General features: G+C 31.3%; 1 protein-coding gene across 1 annotated transcript; it reads left to right on the top strand.

The window, feature by feature from the left end:
* The first annotated feature begins 281 nt into the window (after positions 1-281).
* Positions 282-10,036, top strand: LOC131876638 (probable NOT transcription complex subunit VIP2). The gene is made up of 8 exons (XM_059222082.1): positions 282-336; positions 5,220-5,290; positions 6,680-6,853; positions 7,025-7,417; positions 8,046-8,081; positions 9,516-9,610; positions 9,721-9,865; positions 9,962-10,036. The coding sequence occupies exons 1-8, from the start codon at positions 282-284 to the stop codon at positions 10,034-10,036; spliced, it is 1,044 nt and encodes a 347-aa protein (XP_059078065.1).
* Positions 10,037-18,925: the final 8,889 nt, after the last annotated feature.

Raw genomic sequence — 18,925 nt, 5'->3', positions numbered from 1 at the left:
AAATTTTCCCTACTTGGGATCTGTGAGCAGAGATAATTGGAATCAATCTCCTTAGTCAAATCCCCTTGTTTGGAGTGCATTCCTGTATATATAGGTTTACCCATCAACAAAGAGACCATTCATTTCCTTTTCCATACCTTGGGACATCAAGAGATTGTTTGCAGATATTGCTTGCTTTGCTAAAGAAGTAGTGAAAAAACAGTTTGAAGGTTTGGAAGGCAGGCTCACAACCATATTTCAGTCTACTTGTTGGTTTAGTAAGGAAGCAATTCATACATTACATGGCTTCACGCAGAACTAATGGCTCATTCCAACTCTATCGAGGTCATAGTACAGGTATGAGGTTACAGTTCTCTTAGCTTTAGTTTTTTATATTGTTTAGAATATGGGGATCAATCTTAAATCATACAATTAAGCAGCATATTAAGTCTAGAGAATGTTAGTCAATTCTGAGTGCAACATTTTTAAGTCTAGAAGGGTATTCTTAGTGTGACCACACACCTTAAGCAACATTTTAAGCCTAGAAAAAGTCAGTCAACTCTGAGTGTTTAACACTTTTAAACCTAAAAATGTAAGCCTAATGTATATAATTTAATCCGTTCCCAATATGCATAGTGTTACAGTTCTCTCAACTTTATTAATTGCTTAGAATATAATTTTTTTCTTTTGAATATTGCTACAGTTCTCCTAGCTTTCTTTATTCATTTTTCAAGACTATAGTTTTCTTCTTTTGAGTATTGTTACAGTTCTCTTAACTCAGAATATGGAGTTATTACATATGGTTTTATGATTTAAGGATCAGACGATACAGTGTCAAAAATAAATTGGTTCGATCGTCATACCAAGTAGAGATTTAAACTTACTGTACCGGGGTGGCAAAGCAAACCAATTTGCATCACCAAACAATAGACAATGAAATGAACAGCCTGGGAAAAGCTTTTTCTGTGATTTGGTTAGGTTGTACATAATTTTCTTGCAATTCTTAGGGTTCCATGTGATAATTTGTAAAGGGCTGTTTTATAGGGAAGGCTATTAAACCAATTAAAATGTAATTCATACAAACGAGAATACTTATTTTTAAAATTTTCTTTTTGTTGCGTTTTAGTTAGTTGGATAGTCACTTGTTTTTTACAATAAGATGTTATAAATATGTATCTTGTTTATTACTGTCTTTCTTTTTTATGATGGTACATGCACCAATGATTTTATTGGCCAGTTTCATGTTTGCAGCATATTTAAGTTAGGGTAGTGAATAAGAGATCTATTTTTGAAAATGTGCATCATGAAGATAGACTGGAATCAAGATTAAGGCAGTGAATATGAGATCTAAAGATAGCAATGTATTTTTGAAAATATATGATAATGAAGATAAATTGGTTTTGGTAATGTACAATGACGAAGATAGGCTGGAATCAAGATTAGGGTAGTGAATATGAGATCCAAAGATAGTAATTCATTTTTGGAAATTTGTGACTAAGAAGATAAGGTTGTTTTGGGAATGTTTAATGATGAAGATATCTGAAATAAAATAGGCACTCCCCATGTGAATTTTGGGGTGTGGCCTTGTGTCCACCCACCCTTTTTTTGAATATGTGTATATTTTATATCTAATGAAATAATATGCACTTACTCATTAAAAAAACTTAGGTATTAAATATGATACATGAAAATTGTAATTAATTTTTTGAAATGTGCAATGATGAGGTAAGATGGAACAAAAATTAGGGCAGTGAATGTGTGACATAAAGATTGCAACTAATTTTTGGAAATGTGTGATGATGAAGATAGGATAGAATAAGGATTATGGTAAACACGAGATCTCAAGATTATAATTCACTTTTGGAGTAATAGGCTGAAATAAAAGTTAGGGCAGGGAAAATGAAACAAAGATTGCGATTCATTTTTGGGTATGTACAACCATGGAATAAAAATTAAGGTAATTAATACAGGCACAATAAAAATAGGTTGGAATTGCCCATGTGGATTTGAAGATTGTAATTTACTTTTAGAAATGTGTCTTGATAAAGATATGCTCAATAAAACTTAGGGCAACAAAAATGAAACAAAGATTGCAATGAAGATAGGATGGAATAAAACATAGGATAGTAAATATGAGACATACATACTGGAATAAAACATAGGATAGTAAATATGAGACATAAAGATTGCAATTAATTTTTGGAAATTTGCAATGATGAAGATATGATGGAGTAAAAATTAGGTTAGTGAAAAGAGACATAAAGATCACGATTGAGTTTTGGAAATGTGATGATAAAGATAGGCTGGAATAAAAGTTAGGGTAGTAAGTATTAGATCTAAAGATTGTAATCAATTTTGAAAATGTCTCACGATGAAGATAGGCTTGAGTAAAAATTATGGTAGTGAATATGAGACATAGAGATTGTGATTCATTTTTGGGAATGGTGATGAAGATAGGCTAAAATAAAAATTAGGGAATATGCAATGATTAAGACACGTTGGAATAAAACAAATGATAGTGAATATGAGATCTAATATTGCAATTCATTTTTTGGAATGTGCCATGATGAGAAGATAGGCTAGAATAAAAATGGAGGTAGTGATTATGCCATTTCAAGATTGTAATTCATTTCTAGGAATGTATGGTGAACATAATTAGGAATAGAAAGCAGACTAGTGAATATGAAATTTAAATATTGCATTCATTTTTAAAAAATACAATGATAAAGATAGGTTGAATTAAATTCTAAGTAAAATATATTTAAGAATATTTTCTATACAATGGTCATTAGATAAATGAAACTTTAACCAATGTGGATTCAAAATATAAAGAAAGAAGATATAAATATTTATTTTTATCATTATAAATATATTTTTATTATAACTTAAAATAAAAATCAGATTGTAATTAAATTAAATATATAAAAAACTAATTAAAAATAAAATAAAAATAGAACCCCAAAATAATAAATTATTATAGCTAGTGTATGTTAATTGCCTTCCAAAATCATGGACATCCTCTTTTATGATATTAAGAAAATGGGTTTGTGGTTAAAAAATCATATGATTCAAAAATTGAATCAAGAGAAAGATAAAAGGAGATAATAAATCTAAATAAATAGATTTCTTATTTTTATTAATAAATATATAAATATATTTATATTACAAATATATATTTTTAATTTTTTTAAATTTTATTAAGTTATATATTAATTTTATATACTTTTTAAAATTATTGGATATAAGAAAACAAGTTTTAGATTTAAATTTTGATAAATGAAATAATAAAAGATATCATCATCTTTATCTATTAAACAAGTTGAAATATTTAATGTCCAAAAGATTTCTTAAATGATACAAACTGATGAATTTTACTGTATACAATTGATACATATGACTTAGAGAAAAACACTACTGCACATAATGTTTAAGGCACACATATATGTCAATAATGAACTTAATCTACTTTAATGAACTTAATCTACTTTAATCTTATTCTAATATTTGAAAAAATTTTATTTAAAGTAAATTGATAACTTAACATGTGACCAAGGAATGAGAAAATTAGTATCCTTTAGCTTTTATGTAAATAAAAAATAAAGATGAAGGGTTAGAGAATTTACATGTAAATAAAGTGAAAAAAATACTTTGTTTGACTATGACAATTTGATATGATGCATTTGATATTACCATGTCATTCAGTTTGATTTTGTAAAACGTAAGAAATTTGATTATAGGATTTAAAAAAAAAAAAACTTCATTCAATTTTGGGTTAATAATACAACCAAATTTGTTATTAAAACACGGTGAACATTTTCTATTTAGCATGTGTCACTATCTAATGCCTCAATCATAGGAACAACAATCATAATAAATAGCCCTTCAATTGATTGTATACATAATATGCAAGGAATTAGAAAAGAGAAAAAATTGATTCATGAAAAGTAAAGGAATTAGAGAAGAGGAAAAATTGATTCATGAAAAGTAAATATAATAGAATACATTGTAAACCTAGAAACACATAGATATGGAATGGATGTCATAGTTAAGCATTGTGTGACAAGCATGTAGCAAAATTTTGAATGACGGTAATGTCAAACACAAGCTAAAGATAGTCATTAGGTAAGGTTCACCCTACTATGGGAAAATTATAAAGGGAAAAATAGCCTTCAAGGGTAGATAAGATCAAGTTAGTGTATAAAGCATACATTCAAAAAAAATCTAAGCATGTGAACATAAATCAATAGATCAAACCTAATCATAAAAAGAATAATTTGATGAATAGCGACAAATTATGACCCACAAGAATGGATTAATATAAAATTACAACAGTAATATTTTTACCTTCACCTTCTTTATACTCATTTTCACTTTCTCTATACTTGATTTTAACAACCTTATTTACAATAGTAAATCTTTACCTTCACTTTCTGTATATTTGATTTTTTCAAGGTGGGGTTCATAACAACCTTAATTATAAGAGTAAATCTTTACCTTCTTTTCTCTATAGAGAATTTTTTCAAGGTTTTGCTTATAACAATCTTAGAGGAGATTGAGTATGATGACACATTTTTAAATTCGAAAGTTAATCTTGAAGCACATAGAATCAATCATGTGAATCGACAAAGGATGCAGAGGCAATGGATATGAGTGTCAATACAGACAAACAAATTCAATGGTTAAATTGTAAATAAATAAGATTTCAAATAAATAAAGATGAGATAAAACTGAATTCATAAAAATAGAGGCAAATGCATGCAAAAATAATAATAAATATTATACTAAATATTAACTGAAAACAAAATATTAATTAATATTAGTTCAAAACAAAATGTTAATTTATATAAATAGAGAAAGAATACCAGTTACAAAGTTATAAAAATTCTATGCACCATTTAAAATCTATGAATTGACCAAATTAACTATAAAGACTACTGGTAGACTTTTCCTAATACAAAATAAAATAAAAATAAAAATCTCAAAATTCCATGGAGAAGACACATGTCATGCTCCTAATGCTCTTTTTATATAAATATATTTATCATTTAAACATAATTAATCATTTTTTTTTTCAATTTTTTTTTTCACCTCGATCCAATAGCTTAAGGGTTCATTCATACTCAGAGAAATCTTGTTAAAATCTTTAGGGTTTACTATTATCATCCAAAGGAATTATTATTTTTCATTCTTAAAGTTTTGTTTAGAGTAGATGAATATTAAATATTAATTATTAATTGCAGGAGGAGGAAATCAACGTCCATCAATGGATATACTTCAGCAACAGCAACAACAACGTCATAGATTCCATCAAGTAAGTAGTTAAATTATCCCTTTCTTTTTTTTCTACAATAAATCTAGTGAAAAGAATTAGTGACAAAAAATTTCATAAATAGCCTCACTCAGAAATAAATGTTGAACATAATTTTTTTTCAATATAGCTTAATGTAATAATAGACAATTAAATTTATTATATGTATTGAATTACTGGATATTAATTTATGTTGAAATTAATGCTTTAAAATAAACATGCAGATGTGTCCACATGTCCAGTTTGCTGTCTGTGGTCTGTTGAACAGTTCAAATTAGCTGTCAATATCTTTCATTAATTTTTAGTTTGTTGTCAATTATATCTAATGTGTTGTCAAATAAACTAGCTATTTTGAGGAGTCTTCAACAGCTATAAATATGTAATACTATTTGATGAATAAATCAGCAACTCAGTACTTCTACTGTTATATTTTTCTATTTATTTATTCCTCTCTTTAATATTTACTTTTCTAATTTAAAATTTTTTTTTTTAATAATTTAGAAAATAAATTGATAGTAGTCATATGTTGAGTGATTCTATCCTTGCATGAAAAGGAAATTCTTTTTCAAATTTTTATAATTAAATTTGTATGGTTTTCTATGCAACTTATGCTATGAAATCTCTAATTCTTGTTAAATAATATCAAATATCTACATTCTTTATTCTTACATGCAAATACATTCCATTAGCTGTTCAATAATTTTTTTAAATACAAAGAGTTAGTTTTTTTGGGCATATAATTTAATAAATTTAAAATTATAAAATATTATTTTTTATAATTAAGAATATATCTAAATAATAAATTTAATTATTTTTAATTTAAAATTAAATATATATGTTTTATTAAAAAGATAAATATATTATCTATATTGTAAAAGATCTGTTCATGGTTTGGGACTTGCTGTAAGTGGTTTGTTAATGACCTTTGGAATGCTGTGAGTGGCCTGTGTTTGTCCTGCATTTCTTTGTCTTTGGTGCTTGTTTTTGTAAAGAGTTGGCATCTTAGTTTGCTACTTAATTTTTCAAAAACAACTCAAGTAATTAGTGTCACCTGTTTGATCTATGATTGTATAAGATCAGCACCTCTGTTTTGCTGTTTTTATAATTAAAAACAAATTACCACAAAAAATTCTAAGCACCAAAAATTATCATTCAAATTCAAAACTAAATAAAAATTTCAGAAAATTGATAACAAACCCATGGCTTCCAAAAATCAAAAAAGACCATAAAATGAATAGAACAAAATATGCTAGAAAAAACAAACAAGACCAAAAAAAACTATTAAAAATACTAACAGTCCAAACATTTTTCTCTAACATATGTATGTTTTATAAGATGCTATTACTTGTAATATTTTTCAAATTATTAAACAAACTTGGATTTTTGTTGTAGATTGAAAGACCAACACAAGGAATTCCCTTGCCAGGGATTGTGTATACCGTGCAGAGCCAAGCATTTCCTTTTATGGTACCATTCAATACTTGTGTTCCAGTAGCTTATCTTCCTACTTTACAAACATCTTATTTATTTCCTCCTTTTTATACGGCTCTTCCAATGCATACTCAGGTATTTTATCAATCTTTTCATATCATTGATTTATTTATATTTTTTTATTAACACACTCACATCATTAACTTCATTTCATACTATCATCATAAATTACGATCAACATGATCACACTGAAACAAAAAAGAGACAGTATACAATCTGTTACCAATCTAGATATGTGGTGAGCAGGTCATTCCTAATCCTATCTCTAACAATAGAGTAAGGCAGACAGTGAGTACTACAGTGGGGTCACATAACTCCTCACTGACTAACACAGTGGGGTCACATAACCAGTTCAATCACAATTTGCAGCCCAAATCAGTAGTTGGTGAGATGAGTGAAAGGAAAGAAGAAGATGTTGAAGCAGCTTCTTATGGCTTTGGATTGATGGGTTTGAGAGATGTTATCAATGGAACTGACTCTAATGTCACAACTTTAGCTATGGGCAGAGACAAGGATACTCTCAATTCATATGACAATTTGTACTGTTCACATAATTTCCCTTGGTCAGCAAGAATTCCAAATCCTCAACCACAGTATAAGCTGCCAAGCTGTTATCTTCGCCAAGTTCCAAAATTACATGTAAGTTTAACTCATTTCTTTGATCAACTATCATGCTGCTCAATGTTTTTCCTTCTTTTTAATTGTGCAGATTGGTTTTAGCAGTCTTAGTTGTAATAATTCTTTTTTTTTGGTAGGCAAAGCCATAATTATATTGATTATACAGAATTTACAGAGTTAAGATAGCTAATAGATTTTCAACAGAATTCAAAATGGAAGCATCTGTATGCCTTCTTATAAGTGAAGAAGAAATGCAACCAGGCAGTCCATGGAAGGCATAAGATGTCCTTCCGAATTTAACATATAAGTATAAAGATTTCTTTAAAAAACTTAAAGTCTAATGGCAGAGGCTTTGCTGCCCTATTAATAGAAATTATACTGATTAAAGCAAAATACTCGATCAAGAGTCTAAACAGTAAGCTTTAACAGAACTAAAGGGGAACCTAGCTTACAATTTCCTTATGGGCTTCAGATTGTGGGTGCTCATTCTTCGCTCTCCCACAGCTTCTGCTCGGAGGGCGACCCCTGCCACGGCCTAGTCTAGACCTGAGACGAATTAGTTGTAATAATTGTTGTGTTCTACTTTTATATCTGATTAAATAGCTACTCTTTTCTTTTTCTTTTTTAAAAACTTATATTTGTATTGCAGAAAGAAAATCTAGTTACAACTGTATACAATATGTTCGTGAGTATTAGAATGTGATATAGACAAAGATATATAGTCTGTAGAAGATTATATGCAAAACTAATTATAGGCATATAAACTAACAAATAGATTTAAACCCAATACAAAGAGTCTGATAAAGTCCCTTAAGCCGAGCTATCATGAACCCAAGGCAAAACTGAAGTGTTAATACTGAACTCTTGAGGCTTCTTCCTCCATTTCCATGAACACATTTGTACAAAACGCATCTCCATTTCCATGAACACATTTGCTCAAAAAGTGTTCTTTTCAAGGCAATATAAACGGCTTGGAAACCCAATTTCTTCATTAAATCAGGATGTTTAAAGAAATCTGATCAAATAGTTAATAGCAAGTTTGCAGATTTGCATATGTAAAAATACTAAAGTAGATATAAAATTTTAGTCTATTTTAGTAGATTGAAGGTTTTTGATTTAATTTATTTTTTCATCTATTTTTTTGAATCATATTTTTCTTTGATTTTTTTAATTGTGACGATGGATCATGGAGTATTATCTGAAATGTTGATAGAAAAATATTTCAACATCAAATTCAAAATTTTTAAGCAAAATATTATATGATTTTATTTTATTGATAAAAAATATAATGAACTAATTTTGATATTTATGAATAGTCATTTATATAAAAAGAGAATATTATTGATTATTCATATTAAGATCCATGTCTGTCTTTAGGTAAAGTACAAGCAAGTTATATCTTAAACACTTTAATAATTTTCTTTTTGGTAATTCAATACTTTTTTTATTCAGAGTTATGAACTAGTAGGGTCATGATATGAGGGCTTCATCTCCTTGCATGAATAATCTGTATTAATACTGGTGGTTCAAATCATCAACCATATTAATTTAGAGGGGGATTTAATCCCTTGAACACAATGGTCCAACAGGAGCTTGCAGTTGACTAATAGGTGGGTCGTATTGAAGAAGCTAGGGTGATTTCAGATGAGCTATCTAAAAAAGTCAAAACTTAGAATGTGTTGTATGAGTCAAAACATCAAGAAATTAGCTCATCTGAAAGAATGAAAGACTCCTTAACACATTGACCAAACAAAAATTTAAACTTTAATTTTAATATCTACATGAATACCACAATTTAACCATTATATTATATCATAAATAACCTTGACCCCTTCAATATTATTAATGAAATTTACAATCTAATGTGTGCAGCTCTATCAAACCCATTAGACTGAAAGAAATACAAAATTATAAAACAGATAAATTGTTTTATTGGTTCAGAAATTATATAAGCTTCCTTGATCAAAAGATCAAAGATCAGACTGACTAATAATGAATGAATTATAGTTGCCTCATTGTATAGAGATCTTAGATACGTCCAAAGATTTCTAGAACAGTTCTAATATATCATATTGTTGATTTTTTTACTAACTGGATGTCTGCATTTTATTGCTTGCAGCCAAGCTATATTGCTGATCTTAATCAGGACACACTTTTCTTCATATTTTACAGTACACCAAATGATGAGGCTCAGCTTCTTGCTGCTAATGAATTGTAAATATCTTCATCCAGTTTCAAGATTTTATTTAAAATCTTAGTTGAGCATAATTTGACTCTATATTTCTGCTACTAACAAGAAACTTATTATTAAATGGTGATTTCAGGCATAACAGAGATTGGCTTTATCATAAACAACTTCGTGTATGGTTAAAGCACAATGGAAGTGAGCAGCCCAAAATCAAGACAAATACTTATGAGAAGGGGTCATATGTTTATTTTGATCCACATAAATGGAGTTATATTGAAAAGGTTGTTTAAAAAGTCTGTTGCCTTTCCATTTCATCATGTAGCTGTAGCTATTTTGAAGATTCTCATTTTTTCAAATCACTTGGATTTTTTTGGCAGGAGGAGCTTACAGTGTTTTATGACAAGTTGGAGAAAAGGCCTTCTTTGCCACCACACGAAGAGAACCAGTTATAAAATTTGAACAGTTGAAATATTACATGTACAAAAGTTTTCAATTTTTTTTTTTGGACAGCTGAAATGTGCCATGAGATGCGTCATGTTTATATGATATTGTAGATTATAAAAAAAATTATTTTTATAAATATATATTTCTGAATAGAAAATATTATATAAGATTTTTTTATACAAGAAAAATGTCTTACATAATAAGATCGAACAAATGATATTCTCATACTACTTAACTATTGACATCTTGGGTTATAAAAGAATCTATTTTTATAAACATATACTTGTTAAAAGAATTTATTTTTATTACGACTATTATAATTAGTACAAGACTATTTTTATTACAAGACTATTAATTGTGTTTATAAATATATATTTCTGAAAAGATAATATAATATAAGATTCTTATATACAAGAAAAATGTCTTACATAATAAGATTGAACAAATGATATTCTCATACTACTTAACCATTGATATTTTGAGTTATTAAAGAATCTATTTTTATTACCATTATCTATTTTTATAAACATATACTTGTTAAATCAAGAACATATCCTCATTCTTCTTGAAATTTTTTCATTATATTTAATTAATTTTATCCCTTAGCCATATAATTTTTTTCGTGCACGAAGCATAACTTGCACTAAAAAAATCGAAAAAATATATATTTTTTTAAATTGTAAAGAATCAAGTGTATTACAATAATATATAAAGTTTTTAAAATTTGGATAAGTAGATCAAAAGTTATTAAAAAAATGGTACATGTATGTCTGTAATAACTATGGAGACACTGGTAAAAGAAATTCAATAATAATATATTATTGTTGTTCAAATTTTAAAAAAATTATATGGTTAGAAAGCTCGAAAGATGGGTGAAAATATGGTGGAAATTTTAGAAATACCCACTTGATGAAGAGTAAACCTGATGATGACAAAGTCGAGAAACCAAGCTGATAAAATAAAGCACTTCAAAAAGGAGGGAAATCAAACTTCCAACCCGTAGCTTTGTCATCCAGGCCTATTTCCAAGCCTAAATAGTCAAAAACGCATACGGGGTACCTATGGTATAAGAAGGGCCTACAGGGTACCTATGGTGTAAGAAGCGTGTACGCTCTATCTTTATTATAAACGCTACTTTTGTTTAAAATTTAGGAGTGTGTATAATATGATATTGTATATATAATATGTGTATATACATATAATATATAATATATTAAGTATATATATACACACATATGTGTGTATGTATGTGTATTGTTTCCCTCTCTCCCCCTCTCAAGTGTGACGTATAGGGTGCCCCCCCCCCTCTCTCTCTCTCCCCTTCTCCCTTCCTCCATACCTCATCTCTCTCTCTCTCTCTCTCTCTCTCTCTCTCTCTCTCTCCCTCTTCCTCCATACCCCATCCCTCTCTTTGTTCCTCTCTTTGTTCCTCTCTCTCTCTCTCTCTCTCTCTCTCTCCCCCTTCTCCCTTCCTCCATACCCCATCCCTCTCTCTCTTCTTCTCTCATCTCTCACTCCCCCCCTCTCTCCCCCCTCTCTCTCCCTCTCTCTCTCTCTCTCTCTCCCTCTCTCTCTCTCTCTCTCTCTCTCTCTCTCTCTCTCTCTCTCTCTCTCTCTCTCTCTCTCTCTCTTTCTCCTTCTCCATTCCTCCATACCCCATCCCTCTCTCTCTTCTTCTCTCCCTTCCTCCCTCTCCGCCCCCCTCTCTATCTCTCTCTCTCTCTCCCTCCCTCTACCTCTCTCTCCCTCTCTCCCCTTCTCCCTTCCTCCATACCCCATACCTCTCTCTCTTCTTCTCTCCCTCCCTCCCTCTCTCTCTCCCTCTCTCTCCCTCTCCCTCTCTCCCTCCCTTTTCCTTCACATTTTCTTTACTACAAATAGCGCGTATGGGGTACTGAGCCTATTAGTTCGCTGCCTTGCCATAACATTTTTAAGGCATAGGAGCGCGTATGCATTAATTATGAGTTCTAAGTGCGTACAGGGTGAAAAAAATACCATTGGGCTTGCCAACATTTTAGGGACTAACAACACGCACACGGTTATTAATATACTGCATACACGATACGTAGACAGAGTTTTATTTACCCAAGAGCCTCAATGACCTCAAAAGAGAGGTCATTCAAGGCCCCACCGCAACCGTGTCTGCACTTCTATCACTGTTTTATACATAGAAGTAAGTGAATTTTTAATTTTTGCATGAGTTTAAATGATTGAGTTATTGTTCTTATTAGTTTTGTCAATATTATTGTGATTGTTTAATAATTTTGATTCAAAAAAATAAAGATAAGATGCATATTTATGATTATTTGTTTGTTTATGAACTTTTGTTTACATATATATGTAGTATGATTCTATTTAGGACAACCGATATCAACCATGGGAAAGAACAAGCAAGGAATGATAGAACAATGAGAGGCTGAAAAGGAAAGACAAAGGTTACGTGACATAAGAACAATGGGAGAAGAATGTATGTCATCATCAACATCTCAATTCGATTTACCAAACGAACATAATGCACCTAATGCAATTGAATAAGATACCACATTGAATAATCAATTAAATGATGAACATACACCTGCTCTATTTGATGAATTGAATGTACACAATGCACCGATGTTAACACCTCCTAGAATCATTTGTAGGAAACCAAAGTATCTAATTGACATTGATGAGAATATATTGAAGCCAATGCCTGATAAAATGAATGAACAAACTTGTAGGAGAATGATTAAGAGAATATGCAAAACTATTTTAAAAACTTAAATCAAGCCGCAAGATATCAATTGATTGTTCAAATGATTAAAAATTTAAATTTTAGAGAGAATGAAAATTCTAGGCCTAAGATCATTTGAAAGTAATAGCGAAAGAACTATTGTGAGAAATCTATTTGATGCATATCAAGCTATTGGTTCAAAATCACATACTAAAGATTCTAATGCTACTCGACGTGTCATTATATCAACCATAATGAGCAGGAAAATAAAAAAAGATTGTTTGATAAGAAAAATAAGTAAATCATTAAACAATAGTAGAACACCATTAAGTAAAGCATTACAAAGGTGAGAAAAAATAGAGGAACCTAACAGTAATTCTCTTTGGGCATTCTCAGGTAGACTACCACGCAAAGACAAGGTTGTTGTTGATGCACTAAGAATATTAATTAAATTTTTTTGGCATGACAACACAAGAGTTTCGCCCAACCAAATAGATGTTGTTAGAAGGCGAATCGGGTCTACAAATCGTGAGCCACATGCCAAACACTATTTGGATATGACTCAAACAAAATTTTATGAAAGATTCCTTGAAAAGTTTCCTCAAATAAGAATTTCTCAAAGATTTTTATAATGGAAAAACCTTTTTATATTAAGATTAATCATGTACATACCACATGTTGTTGTAGGGTGTATATTGAATTTTCCATGCACTATGATATTTTTCTTCATATTTGTTCTACTTTGCACACTAACGATGTTTTGCAAGAATCCAATATACAAGCACCTCCTAAGTCGGAAAGAGAATTTATTTCAAGTGTGCAATGTAATAGACATGATGGTTGCATTTATTATAAGATGCCTTGTTTGGAAGGTTCTTGTGCTATATGTGATGGTTTGCAATATTTACCAAGATGTGTACATTTGGAAAGCACACATGAAATTGGTAGGAAACTAGTTTCTTTTGGAAAATACAAGACAATCACATATGGAGTTAAAGATGGAAAAGAATTGAAGAGATGTGAGCTAGTGAAAAATGATATATGTGTAGATGAATTTATGAAAATGTTTTAAGAGAAACTAGTTTATGAGTACATAATGCATACACATAGAGCTCGATGGTTAGATGAGCAATTCAAGTTATGTAAGGACACATTTTCTCTTGGCACCATTGTCTCTATCATTGATTTTGCTGAAAATTATACACTACAACCTCAAAATGAAGTGCAATCTATGTATTATCATTCTACACAAGTTTCTATTTTTGTACACATAACATTCATGCATGTAGATGATGGCTTAGAGGAGGATAGAAAGGTTGTAAGAGAGTATCACTTCTATATAAGTGATGATCGTACTCATTCCTCAGAGTTTGTACAAGGATTCTTTAAAGTTTTGTATGATAATTTAAAGGAAAGAAACATACAATACAATCGACACTTAATATGGTCATATAATTGCACCACACAATTCAAGAATGCAAGGATGCATATGACAAGTGGTGTACAACATTTTTGGAATTTCACTGAGACTAGACATGGTAAGGGAGAGCACGATGGTGCAGGAGCATGTGTAAAAAGAGCCCTAGCTAGAGAAGAATTGAAGTACGAAGGTGGTGCTGAGTTATAGATGCAGAAACAATTGTGCGATGGCGTAACTCTACGATGGGTCCAGGTAATCCAGGTACGTCAATGTTTCGTAAATATTTTTGGTTGATCACTGAATCTAACATTGAAAACTATCTAGATTGTTGTACAGTTGCATGATCGAGTGACATGCACTCCTTTATGAGTTCAAATGCAATTTCACTACTAATTTATACGAGACAAATGGTATGTTTTTTCTCTTCATGCATGCATTGTTTGCGGGAAGAATGTGAATCACAAGAGTGGGTTGACAAATGGTCTTCTAGACCGTTGGTTCCCATTGATACATATCGAATTCCTAAAGCACTACACTTGAGCCAGATTGAGATATTAGTGGATTTTGACCATGTATACGACCTAGTGGATTCAGGTGATTTTTTGAGTTAATTTTTTTGCAAGTATTCTTTTTGGTTCATTTTGTTGTACATCACACTTTATTTTTGGTATTAATTATCACTTTATAAAATGCAGGTCATGTGTATGCAGTTGTTGTAGAAGAGAACAATGAAGAAGGAACAAATTACTATTTGTGTCGTTGTGTTGAGCCTAAAAGAAAATTGACAACCACAATCATTGACAGAGAGGGTATTGAGTACCCAATAGGGTCTGTTGTCGTGACAGGAACATGGCTTAGGAGATACCCTATCAAGAATTATGATGTTTGGTTGATTGAGGACTTTGAAACACACATACATATTTTTATTTCTCTAACCTTGTTGTTGCAATAAATATTCATTTGATGAAGTATCATGGTAGACCTCATAACAAGATTTTATAGAAAGTTCATTAATCTGACCACGAGACAATACTTGACACAATACGGGTTAGAGACAATCCTGAAGGCTCACTTGATTAATTCTATGGTTCAAAGTAGAATGGTTTTGAGAATTTTGTATATATCGTCGATGAATTATTCTATATTCATTTTTTGTATATATAAATGCCCATGAGCTGATTTGTACATGTTTAGGGGCATAATTTTGTATATTTAAATGACAATGAGCTGAATTTTACATATTTAGATGCCAAATGTTGTATATTAAAATAGCGATGAGCTGAATCGCACATATTGTAAATCCCAATTTTGTATAAAATCCCATGAGATGATTTGTAAGAATTTTTTTTGTATATTCAAATAGCCAAGAGCTGATTTGACCATATTTAAAGACAAATTTTTGAATAATATGTGACAATGTTTTGTGACTATTTTTTGTGTCTATGTTTTGTGACTATGTTTTGAGTTTATGTGATGTTATAAGGTAAATCATGAGCATTCTTGATTCTTGTATAATCATGGATAATTATTTGACTCATTATCGGGTCATAGGAGTCATAAATTGAGTCTAGATACAATTTGAGCAAAAATTGTCATTATTGTCAAAAAAGTTGTCAAGCAACTTGTACATTGCGCCGGTAGGGTATGACTCTTGACATTCTGGCATGCCTAGTCTAAAACTTCCCACCTGGATGCGTTCGTGACGTCAGTTTGTGCACAAGATGAACTGAATCAATTCTAGCCTATCTTGCAATTTTGCATTGCATGCAACTGATGGTTTTTGTAGCAGGTGAAAAAATGCTACCAATTGAAAATGGCTCCAAGTCGTCAAAAAATGAGATAGTCCATTATAGAAGAGCCTCATGTAACCCCATAGGTTCAAATGGATCGATCATATATGTCATGGATTGGAAGAAACAAGCCATCAAAGTTTGACAATTTTTTGGACTCAGGGCACTTGAGAGATCGCGTCGGTAAGGTATGACTCTTGAGGTTCCAATGCTTTGGGATGCATGAGAGGAGAATGCCTAGCGTAAACCTACCCATTCAGACATGTTTGTGATGTTGGTTTGTGAAAACAACAAATTGAATCAATTCTCACGTATCTTGCAACTTTGCATTGCATGCAAGTGGCGATTTTTACAGCAGGCAAACAAATGCTACCAATTGAAAATGGCTCCGATTCGTCAAAAAATGAGATAGGCCATTGTAGAGGAGCCTCACACAACCCCACAAGTTCAAATAGATCAATCACATGTGTCTTGGATTGGAAGAAACAATCCATCAAAGTTTGACAATTTTTTGGACTTAGGGCACTTGAGAGATCGTGCCGATAGGGTATGACTCTCGATGTTCCGATGCTTTGAGATGCACGAGAGGAGAATTCCTAGCATACAAATTCCCACCCAGATGCACTCATGACATCATTTTGTGCACATGACGAACCAAATCAATTCTAGCCTATCTTGCAACTGACGATTTTTACAGCAAGTGAAAAAATGCTACCAATTGAAAATGGCTCTGATTCGTCAAAAACCAAGATAGGCCATTGTAGAGGAGCTTCACATGACTCCATAGGTTCAAACAAATTGATCATATGTGTCCTAGATTGGAAGAAACAGTCCGTCATAGTTTGACAATTTTTTGGACTCAAGGCACTTGAGAGATCGCGCTGGTAGGGTATGATTATCGATGTTTTGACGCTTTGGGATGCACAAGAGGAGCATGCCTAGCGTAAAATTTCCCACCTAGATGCACTCTTGACATTGGTTTGTTCACACAAGAACCAAAATTTGACCATTGCGAGCATGAGGGTGCCCTTACAACACACACATATTGTTGTTTATATTCATATTATCATTTTTTGTTGTTTATATTCATATTGTTGATTACATAGGAAAATATTCATTTAAATTTATAAAAAGGCATCCACCAAATACAATGAATACAATATAATGAATTGAATACAAGGAGTTTTGTAGGGTTACTTTGACATTTTAGAAATTTTATCAAATCATATTCCACGATTGCAATGTTTTATATCATAGATTTTTGTTGTTTATATTCATATTGTTGATTACATAGGCAAATGATCAATCAACTTTATAAAAGGACAACCACGAAATACAAAAAATACACAATAATGAACTCAGTACACGTTTATTGGATCGAATATCAACATTTATATATATATCAAAAAAAGGCATGTTTGCCAAGTCAAAACAAGTATTACAAAAATGTGGCATATGCCATGTCCAAATCGATATACAATAAAAATGTAGAATATATCTACATGTATTGGTCATTCTATGATCACAACTAACATTATATGATCCTAAAATTGTGGTGGGTCATCAAAATCGATCCTCTTTGATGTAGTACGTGACTCTATAGATGGCTGCAAAACAACAATTCAAAGGCCAAGTTAGAATTCTTTTGTAGAAAATAGTTCACAATTAACAACATAACTATGCATTTAACTATAATTCCTTTGCGATTGAAATGTTGATTACCTCATCGGCTGATCTCGGAGCTTATGTCTTCACTCTCCTCTCCTTGTCACTCTTAGGAGTTTTCTTGAAGACAAACTTAAAAGGATCCACATTATGGCCAAACTGCTAAGGGGGATATTGTAGACTAAATGTATAATTAATACAATGTACTAACATAAATACATCAAAAACACTTAAAAGCTATAATATAGAGAACAATGATGTACCAGTTCTTGAGATGCTTCTCCAATGGACTGAGGATGGCTCACCATCGATGGAGAAATTGTCGCTATTACCTATACAAAAAATGATCAAAGATTAAATACAATTAATATAATGATCCATCTGAAATGAAGATACAAAAGACTATCATAAGCAATATCCCAAAATATTAGCACTAGATCTGATCACACCAGAGTATACCGGAGGATATATCTTGATCTCTGCAAAACAGTGATCAACAAACCAACACTACAAACCGGATCAAAAAATCTTCCCAATCGGCAATCACCAGAACAATATGCATTTTCTAGATTTCCTGATGGCGTTCTTTATGTTGAGGATGCCAGAGCTTACATTCACTACACTCTGGAGGAATTGAACACATAAGAGATGAAAACCATGTATATGACAACATTGTTGGACAAGAATGGTGTAATCAAACCAGAATTCAGACATTTGAAGGATCAAGGGTTTATCGACATTTTGGAGATGCCTTAGTTTCATGATGAAATCATCCGGTATGTGTTGAGCCATGTTCATGGTGAGTTTATGTGGCTAGACCGACCTCATAAAATCACTAAGGATGCCATTTGGGTGATTTCCAGTTTGCCCCAAGTTGGTCAAAGACTGGATAAGAAGAAAATCTCTAACAATGAAGTCACCAAGCTAACTGGTGCTATATTATACAATCAGTCTATGAGGATTAGTACAATCAGAGACAAGGACATGCAATTTCCAGCATAGTTATTGGGTATAAGGTAACTTAATCTAATCGGTTGAAATTTGTTTCTAGTTCTTGTATCTACTGTGCACATAAGATGATCAAGGAAAATGAAAAATATGATCTTTCCAGTGGACATGTGATGAGTTGATTTTGAATCTTGGGAAAATCAAGGGTGAAAAGCAAGGTGTATTCTGGTATGGAAATCTTGTTGTTTGTCTAATGCTATTCTTTCTCAATGAGACCCTGGGATCCAGTAAAAGGCAATAGGCCTTTGAAATTTTGGGAGGGAAACAAATCAAAGATGCCTTAAGAAGCAAATGTCAAGAC

The sequence above is a fragment of the Cryptomeria japonica genome, chromosome 6 (assembly GCF_030272615.1).
Source record: "Cryptomeria japonica chromosome 6, Sugi_1.0, whole genome shotgun sequence".
NCBI classification, from domain to species: Eukaryota; Viridiplantae; Streptophyta; class Pinopsida; order Cupressales; family Cupressaceae; genus Cryptomeria; species Cryptomeria japonica.
The sequence above is the reverse complement of the archived record's forward strand: the minus strand, read 5'-3'. Positions and strand labels throughout refer to the sequence as shown.

Excerpts from the sequence above, each read along its gene's own strand:
- LOC131876638 (XM_059222082.1), top strand. The coding sequence starts at position 282 with ATGGCTTCACGCAGAACTAATGGCTCATTCCAACTCTATCGAGGTCAT. Across the intron at positions 337-5,219 it reads CTATCGAGGTCATAGTACAG|GAGGAGGAAATCAACGTCCA; the intron begins GTATGAGGTTAC and ends TATTAATTGCAG. Across the intron at positions 7,418-8,045 it reads GCCAAGTTCCAAAATTACAT|AAAGAAAATCTAGTTACAAC; the intron begins GTAAGTTTAACT and ends TTTGTATTGCAG.